Consider the following 14521-nt stretch of genomic DNA (forward strand, 5'->3'; position numbering starts at 1 on the left):
CTACTGTTAACACATGATGACTACAAAGCCTAGATGTGAACACTCACATTTCATCTCAGAAGAGGTAGGTTTTAAGGCTCCTATGTCTCAAGAAGCGATAAATGTTAAAATGCACAGCAACACATGCTCGTGCTTGCTACAACCCCAAACCCAAAGCGGCTGCAGAAACCCTGCCCATTTGTATAACTGCCCCGGGGCCACCACTCAGGAGGTGAAAACCAGCAAAAGCCAAGGAGGTCAGCCCGCTGCTGGGACCAGAGCCTGGGTGACAGGCCCTGCCGGCAGCATCTCGGCGGTGCTCGCCACAGAAGCGGAAGCCAGGGTGGGGTTGAGGGTGGGGGTACGTACGGCAGGTGTACACATCTCTGTACTTCATGTGCTCGTAATCGGGCAGAATTCTCATGAAACGTCCCGACTTCACACGTGGGTTTATACCTGAACAGACACAGCAGGCAAGGGACTGAGGGGGCTTCCGCCTTCTCGACAGGACTTGCCACTTGCTCACCCACGTCACACGCTTCCCTTACATCCTTGACCCCTGGAACCTGCAGGGGCACTCGCCATGGTGGCAGGCCCGGCCAGAAGGAATTGTGGTGACAGGCGTTGCTGCCAGTCAGCAATCCATGCTGGGAACTCCCCACGGCAGGCCCACTCGGGACTCCCCCAACCCCAGGCTCTCTCTCCATCACCCACCATGATCACCAGGCTTGCTGAGCAGGGAAGGCAGAGGTCACACTCACAGATATTGGGGTGACCGTGTAGGGAGCCCTGTACCCCAGCTAGGATCCCCGGCTTGCCCGGTGCATACCTGGCATGTCCTTCACCTGTTGCATTTGACCATGCTGTTTGTGCTGAAGGACAGTACTTGCCAGCCCCAGAACTCAGTCAGACCCCTTGCTCCTGAATCAAGGTAGCTGGGTCCACTATCTAAGGAGGAGAGGGGTGACTTTCTTTCACCACCTCTTCCGGAAGCTAAGGACGAGGCCCTCAGAGCAAACTCAGAGAAACACGGTTCCGGGGATGTGAGGATAGAAGCTGAAGCTCACGCTGGCCAAGGCAGATCAGACACTCTGGGATACCGGTTAACAGACTGCGAATCATCCTCTGCACTTGGCAACCACTTTCAAGGGGTTGAGAGCCAGCAGTTATGACCTCTCCAGATGTCCTGCTTTGCCTGTGACCTCGCCATGGCCCTGTCCCCTCTTGCTGGACTGCCCCTCTCTACTGCTCACCTGCCCACTCACTGTGCCCAGACATCTCCTCCACAGGACAGCTGCCCCCAGCCCCTTTGCCCACAGCTGAGATGAGCTCTGTGGGGGCCTTAATTTCTCACGCATGCTCTCCCCCAGGCACTTCAGCCCCACCACCAGGCAGGTATAAGCCTCCCTCCAGGACTATTTCAGGACTTACAGCTCTTACAGGGAACTCAAGTCACTTTCACATGATATCATCAAATGGCCTAACAAACTCAAGTGGCCCGATGATAAGAACTTGTCATATTAGACCCTCAAGGAAACAGCTGACCATTCCCCAAAGCCAGGAAGCCTCTCGTTTCTGTGCTGACAAAGGCTACTGCAGCCAGTGTGGTTCAGACAGATACTGATGCCCACAGCGAGGGTGGCCTCCTGAACTCCCCGGACTTAAGACTCCAACTCTGGGGGAGCAACGCTGGAGCCGAGGGTGGAGTGGGGCCCTGGGGACACCCCCAGGACAGAGGGCAGGAGGAGAGGGTACACAACCAGCTCTCCACCCCTGGAACTCTGGGCTTTGCAGGATCAAAGGAGCATTGTTCTCGCCCCTGAGACCAGAGGACCGGAAGGAACTATACTTTCCCAGGAGTGACCACTAGGGCCCCCAGATCCACTTCCCCTGGAGACACGTCTTCTTGGGGAGTGGGACATGGAGCAGAGGTCAGAAAGAAAACCAAAGTGCGAACGTGGACAGGGAAGGTGGAGCGGAAAAGCCTGTGCAGACCAGCACTGGGTCCAGGACCCAGGACAGGGACAGGGTGCAGGCAGGGGTGGGGACCAGGACCAAGGACAGGGCCAGGGTGCAGGGAGGGGTGGGGACCGGGACCAGGACCAAGGACAGGGGTGGGGTGGGGGGAGGGGAGGACCAGGACTAAGGACAGGGGTGGGGTGGGGGAGGGGAGGGCCAGGACCAAGGACAGGTACAGGGTGCAGGAAGCGGTGGGGACCAGGACCAAGCACAGGGAGAGGGTGCAGGGAGGGGTGGGGACCAGGCCCAAGGACAGGGGTGGGGGGAAGGTGGAAGTCCAGGACCAAGGACAGGTCCGGGTGGGGGTAGGGCAGGGATGGTGGCTATGGTGGGCAAGGATGCAGCCCAGGCCCCTGGCAAGTGAGGAACTGTGGTAATGGGAGGTAGAAGTAGGGCCAGGACACGTAGGGCTCTGGTGGGAGCGGGGGCGGTGGGTAGCGGGGACGTGGCCACCTTGAAGGTACAGTCAAGCACCAACACCAAGAACTGCCCATGTCCAAGTGGCTGGGCTCCTCAGAGGAAGATCCACGGAAACCCAGAGACTGACAGGAGATTTCCCAACTCGTGAGCAAACTAACCCAGGAACACCTGCCCAATCTAACACCCCCCAAGTGGCCACGGGATTGAGATGGAGAGAAGTCTGAGGGGATGAGGAAGTCAGCCTGGATTCAGGGGCCAACTGTGGCCCACGGCCTGCCTCCCCACTCTCTGCTTGTGCAGGGGGTGTGTGCGACGTGAGGAGGGGCTGGCCCACCGGGAAGCCCCCCATTCTGAATCACAGGTGTTCCCACAGAGGACCCCAGCCCTGGCTTCCTAGGAAGCTGCTCAGGGAGAAGCACCACCTGGTCTGAGTGTTCTGCAGAACTGGTACAAAGTGCAAAAGAAGGTGAAACCCAAAATCTACCAAGATGCTTTTAAGATGAACAATTAACGTCCTTTCCAGAGAATTCAGCAGGTCTCCCTTAGGCCAAAGGTCTTTCTTACACCGTCTTTTACAACCCAGCCCCGAGGGTTAACAGCGCATCACACCCCAGCCCAGGTGGGGAGAGGCAGGATGCCCCCTGCGGGACCCTGGGTGGCATCAGTGCCAACAGCCTCACACCTGAGGGAGGGCCAGAGGAGAGATGCTTGGGGCAGGGGCTCTGGGCATCAGGGAGCATTGCTGGCAACTCTGGAAGGCACAGGGGTGGGGACAAGAAATGGGGGGAGGGGCAGGGACTGGAGGCTCACCACTGCTGCAGGAAGCGAGCCCAGGAAGGGCAGGGCTCGGGGAGGAGGAGGGGCCCGGCTGCTGTCACACATCACGGTCACCCCTGCTGCCACATCCCCAGCCAGGCTGCAGGCCAGGACCCAGACAGGGGCGCCTCTGAGCCCCCGGAGCTGTTTTCAGGGCAGCCACGTCTCCCAGATAAACGACACCTGATGCACTTGTGCTGCAAAGTCAGAGTCATGCTTTGGCCAGAAATGGGGAGAAGAGAGCCCCCTGCCTGCTCAGTGCCGTCACACCTGTGCTGGCTCCATGGCGTCACCTCTGACTTTAAGGGGGCATCTGAGAACTGGCCCGTGGGCTGAGGGCCGTGGACTTTTACTTTACGTGGTTGCTGCTCAGTGAGGGTCCGCCTCTGGAACCAGTCAGCGGAAGATGACAACAGAGTAACTTACGCTTGGCATAGACATCTCGACAAGACACGCCCGTGATCTCCAGCTTCCGCAAGTTTTCACAAACGCCGTACTCTGTAACAAGAAACGTTTGCTGGGAATTACAGTCAAGAAATCAGAAAGCAGCAGCAATAGAAAGACTAGGGGAGGGGCTGGGGTGGGCATGCCTCAGCCTTGGCCATGTGCTCCGAGCCTGACCCTTCTCCCACTGCGGAGGTTTTACGGGCCTTCTCCACACTCAGTCAACACCTCACTCACCAGTGAAGCCACTGTTCTATTTTTAGATGACACCACTCTGAATGAAACAGCAATCTGCATTGTCTATTCTGATAAGCTCTGGAAACCTAATCGCTCAAACCCACAACCAGACAACCAGCTCATGAACACAGTGAATGCTGTGCGTTCCCATGGAAATAAGACCATCACTGGTATCAGGGTTCCACAAAGGCCCCAGACCCCGGTGCGGCTACTGACTCTGAAGTGAAGACACAGCTGGGGCTGCACAGGGTAGCCTTGAAGCAAAACCCTATACCACCTCCACGACAGCGCTCTGCCCCACCTCAGGCAGGGGCCCCAGGCTCAGAGAGGCTGGTGACTCAGCAGTCCTTGCAGAAGGCCAGCAAAGGGCTGTCCACCTCGTCACACCGTTCCCCCTGCCAAGGCCTGGTCTTTCCAGTGGAACGCCTGACGTCAACCCAATGCTTCTGTGGCTGCGAGGACTGTGACAGTGTCCAAGCCAAGCTCAAGATGCAGACAGTGAAGCAACCGCTTGGGGCAAGGCGGTCACCACCTGGCAACCTCCCTGAGACCAGGCCTGTCTCCCTGCCTCCCCTGCTGACGAACAGCCCATGGCCTGCCTCGTGATCACACAAAAGCACACATGCTACCCTCCTGCCAAGAAGAATGTGGACTCCACTCCGGAGAATCATGCAAGTCGCAAGAACTTGAAAGGAACTCGATAGTGAAACATGCTGTGTGTGACCTGGGGCAGGGGTGACACCTGCATGTCACATGAGCCACCAGCAACCAAGAGGCCCCAAACCCTCTCAGACCACGTGGGGGACCAGCTGGATAGGCCACTTCCACCCTGGCTGGAGGTCGAGCTGGAGTGGGTCTGCCCACACTCTTGAGAAGAGCTCGGCCCCACACCAGACGGCCTTCATGAGCTCCCACCACGGTCAGGCGGCCGCTTGACCACCACGGGGCTGTCACCACCTTGCGTGATCCCCATAAACAGTGTCCTTCCCTTGCACCAATGACGGCGTACTCAAAAACTGTCACCACACAAGACCTGCTGTGTGGTTCTGAAAGGACAGCTCCTCCCCCTCGGTTCCAGCAGCAACTAGGGCACATGGTCAACAAGACCTGCCTCTTACTGCCTCACAGACACGATGGACATGATGGTTTGGGAGCCCACTAGGGGACAGGGGGTGGGAGCCTTCTCCTCCAAACTGTGCACTTTTTTTTAAATTTATTCTCTCATTTATTCTTCTAATTTATTTTTTTATTGAAGGATAACTGCTTTACAGAATTTTGTTGTTTTCTGTCAAACCCCAACCTGAATCAGTCATAGGTATACATATACCCTCTCCCTTTTGAACTTCCCTCCCATCTCCCTCCCAATCTCACTCCTCTAGGTTGATACAGAGCCCCTGTTTGAGTTTCTTAGCCATACGGCAAATTCCCGCTGCACTTTTGTGATACACACGGACACTGCTGGTCAGATTCAGGGCACAGACCAGAGATGCACCCACATGTGCTCTGGAAGCCTGTATCTCGCAGAGGCATCGGTGCCACCCCGCATGCACCTCCCGGGGCCGAGTCGCTGAAGGCGGGCAACCTGATCTGTGGTTTTCCTGAGTCCAGCAATCGTCCAACCTGAGACAAACAACACACTGCCTCCCAGCGACGGCTCGAACTTTGGATGACTGAAACACGGTGAATCTCTCTGCACAACGCGTCGAGAAAAGGCCCTGTTAATATCACCCAGGAGATGAACCTGCATGAGCAGACAAACCAACCACAGAAAAGGCCACCGACAATCGGAAGGAAAGCAAAGGTATGACACAGTGCTAATAAATATGGCAACACTCAGTGGGTTTTCCTCAACGTTCCCCAAAGATAATACATTCACCAAAGCAGAACAATGTCATTCTGACCCAAATGTTCCTGCAAGAAATGTTCGGTATTTTCCACGTGATGGGAAAGGCTGTTTTTTTTTAAAGTTGTGGCTAGGAACGATTCCACCTCCTCTGACTGTTCTATAAACCTTTCCATAAGTCACTGGGGAAATGCCATAAAGTAGCAGTAAGGCCAGTGAACCTACACCATCACCGAGCCTCCCTCCCAGAAAAACTCATCCTCCTGCCCAAGATGGTTACAGTTAGCACACCAAACCATGCTGCCCACAGCTGCTTTCTAATTGCCAGCAATTCAAAAAGTTTCCTTGCTAAACTAGTACATCAGGCAGCTTGTGAAAGTCTTTTTTGAAAGTGTCTACTCTAAAACCAGCAACACAGTCTAAAAAAAAAAATAGTTTGGGAAGGGGGAGAAAAATGGCTGGCTAAGCTAGACTTGAGGAAATTTAAATTAAACATAGAATCCAGCTATTACCCTATTTCTAGTACATTCTCAAAAGAGATGAAAGTAGACTCAGAGATGTGTGTTCACCTTTGCTTACAGCAGCATGGTTCACAATAACCAAGAAGTGGGGGCAACCCCAGTGTCCATTGACAGATGACGGATAAGCAAAAAAGGTCCATCCTCACAGTGGGATATTACTCAGCCTTAAAAAGGAAGAGAGGCAGACACCTGACACAGCCTGGCTGAACCTTAAGGACGCTGTGCTGAGTGAGATGAGCCCATCGCAAAAGGGCAGCATTGTATGGTCCCACTGATACGAAGTCCCCAGAGCGGCCCGATTCATAGAGACAGAAGGTAGAAATGGAGGGTGCCAGGCGCTGGCGGAGGGGAAATGGGGTGTTACTGTGTCATGGGGACTGAGCAGCCGCTGGGGAAGATGGAAAAGTTCTGGCCATAGTTCTGGTGATAGCTGCACAGCCACGTGAATGCAGGTAATGCCGCTGAACTGCCCACTTCAAAAAGGTCAAAGTGGTACATTTCACTTTGTGTATATGTTACCACAATTAAAAAAAAATTTAAATTGCCACTTCCAAATATTCCAGTCAGGAAATTTCCGAAAAGCTATTTAATGCATGTTTCACCAAGAGGGAAAAACAGGCCAGGAATCTGGGCTGAGTCAACACTGAAGCTGCATCCTCCTGTGACCCGACTGCCAGGGGCTCCCGGCCCTCCTCATTCACTTCCCGTCCAGTGAGGTCCCTTGCTGCCCAGGTTTTACCCAAGCTCCCAACCACAGACGTGTTTCTTAATATGCAGGAGGTCTTTTCTGTCTCCACGGGTGGGGACGGGTAAGAGTTTTCTCCTCTCTTTTCCACTCTCTCGCCTCTATAGGAGGACCCAAGGGTCACATGCTACTTCCCAAGACCCTGGAAGAAAAAACGGAGGTGAACGGAGCTGGTGCCTGTGCCTGCCGTGGCTAGGACGTGCAGGCACTCTGTGTCAGAATCGAAGGTGACAAAGTTAGTGACATCCGTCTATGGGCTGCACCAGTCCTGGAGTCTGCAGTTACAGGGCACTCAGCCCCATGCTCCAATAAAGGCCACTCAGGAGGGCTCTGCCACGCTGGATGGCCACAGAGCCAGGACCAACTCTGACGCAAGCGAGGGGCACACGGGATGAGAGTGGGAACAGCAGGTCATCCTGCTGTTCCAGAGATGGGGGTGGGGGTCCAGGGCAACGCAGGAGCACTGACAGGCTCAGGCAGCAAAGCGCCCAGATGGGGCGACCTGTGGGTGGAGCCGGCAGAGACACACCTGGAGGCACAGGTAGGGGGTCTGGTGCAGAGGCCACTGCACTGCCAGGCAAGGCAAAGGCAGAAGAAAGGCTGGGGTCCAGCCGTGGCCCCCAGAAGGCAGCAGTGGGAGGAAGGGGGCTGGGGGAATGCGGCTGGGTCGTCTCCCACCTGCTGTAAACTCAGTTCCCCAAACAAAACCAAAAGGTAATATTGATTGGAAATATAGTTCATTTTTGTTTGCGCTAGATTAGGGGATAATTATAACCCTTAATAAAGTATGGTTGGAATTTCTGAGGCTGTAAAAGGAGGCAGAGGCAGGGATGGGAGCTGGTAGAGAAGGGGGGTCCATCAGGCTTGGGGTGGGGGCGTTTCAGGCAACTGGCTTTCAGGTCTCCTGCTCTGAGGACACCCCTCCAACAGCAGAGCACAGGTTCCAAACTCCTATGTGTCCCACAGCTTGCTACTTTTCTTAGCTGTTACTGTAACTGCATGAAATGCCTTTAAAAAAAAAAAATAATAATAATAATGTAGCAGATCTGGAAAAGCACTTTGCAGCCAGCGCATCTCAGGATGGACAAATGTAAAAACCAAACCTAGACACAGCCCATGGGCATTTCCTATTAAACACTTAGAATATTCAGGCTGCTAAGCAAACAGTTCCCCAGGACAGCTGATACCACCTACACAGTCAATGAGACTTCTTCCCAACCAGCTCCACCTCTGCAAAGATGAACAGCCTCAGTGCCAACAGGAGCCTCGCCCCTCCAGCCAGAAGATGCTGACCCTGTCCAGCTCCATGATGGGCACCCACTGGCCAAGGGAGCCCCACTCCCACTGAGGCCCATCTGTCATTCTTAGACACTTATTCCTGCTACAGGCACCCCTGCTGGGTCTCACCACCCACTCCTGAGACCAGGGGGTAAGCAAGAGTCTGACTCTGCCATCACGTCTCCCCAGACCTCCTCTCAGATTTCAGACACTCCCCGACACCCCACTAATATTCAGCAAGCAGGCCTGCTGGGGCTACTCCAGGTTCCTCCCCTGCCCATCACCGCAGGGCAGACAATGAGGGCATCACTGGCAAAGGATGCTGACTCATGAGTGAGAACCCAAGCCACCTCCTGGACCAGTCCTGGGCTTCTCAGAGGACAGTGGTTCCTCCAAAGTCCCAAAGACACACTCCTTCCAACCAGAAAGACAAACCAAGATCCTCAACTGAATTACATAACCACTTTGTAAACACAGCAAACAGTGACTACAGCCCAGCAGTTCTTCCTGGCAAGGCACCTGTGTTTGTCCAGTTAAATATGGCCAAGGGGGAATCTTGGCTCAGCACTTCCTGGGGGCCAGACACGCTTTCTAGCTTGCTGCTCTGAGGCTAGCGATGTCCGCTAAGAGGAAGCGTCTCCTGTAGCCCTCCTACTCTGCTAACTGGAAGGATTAGGTTTCTCTGTGGAGCAGCATACATGATGCAACTCCCAAAAATAAAGAGCCTGTAGTCCTGTCACTGAGCAAAGCAGGACAGGATAAGGGCTTCCCTCCAGTTCTGAGACCCTGCTGTGTGTCCAGGAGGCAACCTGGCTTCCTCTTCCTCCTGACTGGGACAGGGATGCTGCTCCTACTACCTGGACAGTCTGTTTATACACCAACACCCACCCCACACCCCCAAAACAAGCAGGCTCAACAGGCATTGCTTAACGAGAACCATAAAACATTCCCAAAGCCAACAACCTGCCCACTTCACCTCCTCCCTGGATGATCCTTCCGCGCTCAGCCATGTTTATCAAAAGCCACATTTTTCACATTTCATGTCAGCATACTAAACAGAACAGAAACAGTGTTTTCTTCTGTATGCAAATACAAAACTGAATATTACTTTTGATTTTCCTATTTCTGTCATACAGCTCAAACATTATGGGAAAAGGATATTTCTAATTATGATGGAATTTCAGCCCACCTTAGACTTACAACTGATCAAAATATTATACAAATATTATTCCAGGGGTCACTGAGGCACTTACCATCAACAGAAGAAATGGGCAAATTATATACTATATAGTTGAAACCTGACTTTATGTCTCTATGTCTTTACGTGTGAGCATTTCCTTTGTTTCTAAATATATCTTTTGCTATCATTTGAATGTTCTGAGTTGGAATCACAGTCTGAATTTTCTAGACGCATTAGCCTCAGGTAGACCTCACAAAGTGCCGCAGAGATGAACCGTGTTAAAAATGGCCAGTGTTTCAGAATTCACCAACTAAACGGTGAAGTATTAACCAAGAAAAGCCTAGTCAGGGTCAAAGGCAAAGAACGGACTTGGCTTCTGCCCTATGCTCTGAGAAATGACGGCTTATTTATAGCCCCACAAGCAAGTAACTGCAGGAGGCCTGGAGCCAAAGGAGTGATGCATCAAAACACGGCTGGGGGGTGGGGGGGTGCAGGGGTTGGAAACGGGGAGAGGCGGAACACAGCTCACTCCCGACCCCGTGCTGCCTTGCAGGCCAGAGCTGCTCTGCTTTCCCATAAGAGGGGAGATATCACTTATTTGGTGTACTTGCCCCCAAAACAGAAGCACATATTTGGCTTCTGAGTAGCAACTTTCTTTCACCTGCCGAAAGAAACCATTTAATCCAACAGCTCCATTAGGCAGGGGGCTCAGAAAACCAAATTCTATAAAAACTACTGATCTATTATTATTGATTTACCACTGCTAGGACACTGAAAAATTGTGAGATTCGCACTAGCACTGTAACAGCCACCTCACTCTAAGTTTCTAGGGCCCCTCCCCCACCACTCTCCACCTGCCCCCAAGTCATCCTCTCATTTTAAAAAGAGCCCCTGACTCGCATGTCTTGCCCGCAAGAAAACAAATTTTAATTAAAAAAATTTTTTAAAACAAAACACAGGTGTGCAGCACCCTCTTCCCCAGATTGCTTGTCTTCTCCTCTGGGAAAACTGATTATCAAAACACAGAAAGCAAAGGTACATACACTGAGCGGTAAACACGCACACTCACTAACACCTCACTCGTCCTCCCAGAACACTAACAAGTGTCAGGGTTGGACCTGGGGCTTCAGAGCCAGGACTGCAGTAGGCTGCGACCACCCACCTCCTGCTCACCAAGGCTGGGATCGTTTTGGTTTTTGCCTCTGTGCACATGACTTTGACCTTATCTCCCACCACAACCAAATGTCTAGTTCAGGATGGAAGACGTTTAGGGACTCAGAGAAATGAGACTTGTCTCACGCACGACTATCCTTATACATACTCCAGTCGTAATTACACTAACCCTATGGGATGCCTGTTAATGCTACATGGGACTGCCAACCATCCAACGTTGGACCCAGATGAACTGGAAGTTAAAGTTACCAGAACAAACAAGTGAAACTGAAGACCCGGCTGTTGACAACCTCCATAACCTCAGGATGACAATCATTACTTAAACCGAAAGCTACCAGTACATAACATTGATCAATGCTGTAACTTTTGCAAAAGTGACTATAAGTGAAGTTTGAAAGTAAAGCACTATTGACTATGAGAAAATGTTCTGCGTATATTAAACAGAAATTGATCCAGATTAAATAAAACTTGCAAATCAATAATAAAAAAATAACAATGGAGAAAGGGGCAAAGATTAAGGACACAGAAATAAGAGAAACCAAAGCGTCCCAATAATTATATTTTTTTAAATGCGCATCTTCATCAGTTATCAGCCATCTGCAAATTAAATGAGATGCTGTTTCTCACCCAGATTGGCACAGATTTTTAGAAACAAATGGTTCAAACCAGAAAAACTTTAGGGGACACTGGATTAAACGACATAACGAACCCAGACCACAAAGGCAGCTCTGTGATGAGCACAGAGCACTCCTGTTACCTTCAGTGTCTTGCCTGTGCACGCCTCGTGACAGATGTGCAAAGAGGAAAACACACCTGTTAATATCTGGAGTGAAAAATCACCGCCCCCCCGCAAGATAACTGGCCAGTTTCTAGCAAAACTACAAAACTCATAACCCACTACCCCAGCGACACCAGTTCTGGATATATTCCTCAGAGAAATTATCAAATTTAACTGCATCCAAGGAAACATATGAGCTCGTTCACTATCACACTGTGTGCAGTGAGAAAAATAAAAACGAGCAAAGGACCACACACGGCCTCTCCAAATTATGAACCACCACACAGTGCTCAGGAAGCTGGAACCAGATTTAAATGTATTAACACAGACAGAATTTAAAAACACAAGTTGACAGATGCATAATACTCACGGATGATATATTTCCAAAAAACTAAAGCACGATAAGACAATGTTGGGGATGTTACAGGTGTATGTATATACAAGTAAAAGCCACCCACAAGCGTGGCTGCTTCTTGGGGGTGGGAAAGACAAGGCTGATCTGGAGGGATTTGAGAGCTGGCTAGAAGGCTTTCTTTAAAAAAAAAAAAAAAAGGAGAAAAATCAAAAGCAAATATGATAGAAGACTTAACTGTTATTTACTGGGGATGACTAAGAAGGCATCTGCTTTACCATGTTTGTCTTTCATTTTTTTAATTTCTCAGAGGGAAAATTCTCCCAGCTGCCCAGGCCACCTTGGTGAAGAGGAGGCCTTGACCCAGCTGTCACGGTGTCTGCTGTCCCCAGAGAGCTGCACTGAGAGGCACAAGAGCAGGAAAGGAAGGGCTTGTCGTCCTCCATCTGCCCTCATGCCTTTCTACATCTTCAGGAGGACTTTTCATATTTCCACTAGAAGTTGTAAGAACCTGTCCTGAGCTGTACCTCTGATTAATTTTACTCTGTGGCACACCTCTGAGCTTTCTGGTCACACAGAAGTCTTGTTAGCCTCTGTTCCTACACATCTTACAGTTTCCCCAGAGACAATCCCCTGGAGACCACCATACAGGTTTGATGACTGATGGAGAAACTCACAACGCTCAAAGCAACATCTGTGACAAATCTGGGACTCACAAGGATACAAAATGCAAAACAAAGCAAATGAAAAGGCGGAACTCTCTTTGCCTCCGAAAGAGGTGAAATTAAAATGGCCGTGAAGCATCATCACCAGTTAGGGTGTGAGGGCTTCATCTGTATCATCTCATTTTACCCTCAGCACTTCCCAATAACAGTTGGGCCAGGAAAGCAGCATGTCCAGGATCTCAGAGCAGATAAACAGAGTCTAGCCACTGATGACCAATCCTGAGGGTTGACCACTGAGCTTTATGGTAGAAAGATGATGAACTGACTGACCTCCCTCTGGAGAGGATTTGGGGAAACAGGCCTTCTCATGAAGTCTTCCTGGGGGTGTAAATACCAACAGCTGGGCAATGAGTATGTAAGGTGTTATCAAGATGGACAGCCTCCCTGCTGCCCACAACCCCACTTTGGAAAGTTATACCCCAAGAAGATAGTCTCAGAAGTTCTAAAAGGTATATGTAAGTCCCACCAATTCCTATAAAATGCACAAAGGCAGTCTCGATGGCACAAGGAAAAACTGCAAGCTTAAAAGTCTAACAGTAAAGGACTAGACTGTGGCATACACAGGCAGTGGAACACTATGAAGCTTTTTTATACTGAACCCTCTATGAAATCATAAATGATACGGTCCCATTTACGGAAAAATGTGTACATGACTCCACATGTGCATATGGAGAGATGTTTTCCAAAATTTTAAGAGTGGCTTATCTTTGATAGCAAGGATCTCTGATGATTTTTTTACTTTCTTCCCTTTGTTGTCCTTCATTGTTTGATTTTTCTTCTTACCTATCCTTTTTACCGAAACTCTAGAGTTTAGTGAACAGCAGAGATCTGTCAACGTTCTGGGTTAAGTAAAGCTGTTTTCAGGGGATTTGTTACAAAACTATTCACCACCCTCACTTCGGACATCAGCATCCCTGAGCGGGGCATAAGCGCCCTCCAGCAATGCCCGCCTCACAACCCACCGCTTCATAGACCAGGTCCTCGCCCTCGAGACCGTCCAAACCCTCGGACTCCCCTAACTATTCAAGTTCACCCTCATCGATCTCGTCAGCTCCGCCCCCAAGGGCTGGGGACCGAGAAGGGTGTCACAGACGTCAGCTAGTTCCCCGGCCTAAACCCAGCCCCAGCTCGCGTCACTGCCCTCGGCGTCCTGGCCCCCGTAGCTGGGAGACCCCCTCAACCCTCTCTGAGCACCCCATGAACTCCGCTGCGCCCGGAACCCGCGCCCCGGATCTGTGGCAAGGGCCCCTGGGGTCACAGCAGCACCCGGCGGCTGGAACCTTCCCCCCTGGATCCCTGCTCGATGGCAGCTGCCCTTCCAGAGCCCGTGGGGACCCCACCCCACCCCCTCCCAGTCAAGCCCCCTGGGGCCCAGGCCCCGCCCCGGCGCACTCACCCTCCCGGCAGCGCCGCCTCCAGATGGTGTCAGTGTGCAGGATGCGTCGGAACTTGGTGCAGACCTGGGCCAGGCTGGGCAAGTCGGTGCCAGGCAGCGACGCGAAGATCTCCACCAGGAGCTCGGGCGGCAGCTCCAGCAGCGAGCATCGCGGGGGCGACGAGGGGCCCGCGCTCCGGTCGCCCCCGGCCCCGGACAGCGCCGCCGAGCCCGCCTCGATGCGCTCCTCCTCGGGGTCCGTGTCCGGTTCGCTGTCTGCCGCCGCGGTCTCGGCCGGGCCCCGGCGCTGCTGGCGGCGCCGGCATCCCCGCGACGGGCCCACGCCGCAGAGGCGAGCGCACACCGCCATGCCGGCGACTGACGGCCGCCGCGCCGCCGCCGCCCGTGCGCACGCGCCGCCCGAGAGCCGAGCCCCGCCCGCCCGGCCGGAGAGCCCGGCCCCGCCACTCCACGCCACGCCCCTCCAGGGAGCCTTATTCCCGCCCCTCCAGGGAGCTTTATCCCCGTCCCCAGGAGCGCGGAGTCCCGCCCCCCGGGGGAGCCGAGCACCACCCCTGGGAGAGCCCTGCCTCGCCACGCCCCTTCAGAGAGCCAAGCCCCGCCCCCCGGGGGGCG

General features: G+C 52.6%; 1 protein-coding gene across 6 annotated transcripts in view; it reads right to left on the reverse strand.

Annotated features, from left to right (window-relative positions):
• Positions 1–14280, reverse strand: part of FBXO31 (F-box protein 31) — a 36548-nt gene extending 22268 nt beyond the window's left edge. For 2 of the 6 annotated variants that reach the window (XM_086350255.1, XM_086350253.1), the window contains exons 1-3: positions 13907–14280; positions 3661–3732; positions 349–435 (exon numbers count right to left, since the gene is read on the reverse strand). In XM_086350255.1, the coding sequence (XP_086206381.1) occupies positions 349–435; positions 3661–3732; positions 13907–14255 (508 nt within the window). In that variant the 5' untranslated portion in view covers positions 14256–14280. The remainder of the gene's footprint in view (positions 1–348; positions 436–3660; positions 3733–13906) is intronic. The other 4 variants (XM_086350257.1, XM_086350254.1, XM_086350258.1 and 1 more) reach the window with 2 other exon arrangements.
• Positions 14281–14521: the final 241 nt, after the last annotated feature.

Source organism: Bos grunniens, chromosome 18, assembly GCF_055505025.1.
Source record: "Bos grunniens cultivar Pamir isolate PY7600 chromosome 18, Bosgru_T2T1.0, whole genome shotgun sequence".
In the NCBI taxonomy this organism is placed as follows: Eukaryota; Metazoa; Chordata; class Mammalia; order Artiodactyla; family Bovidae; genus Bos; species Bos grunniens.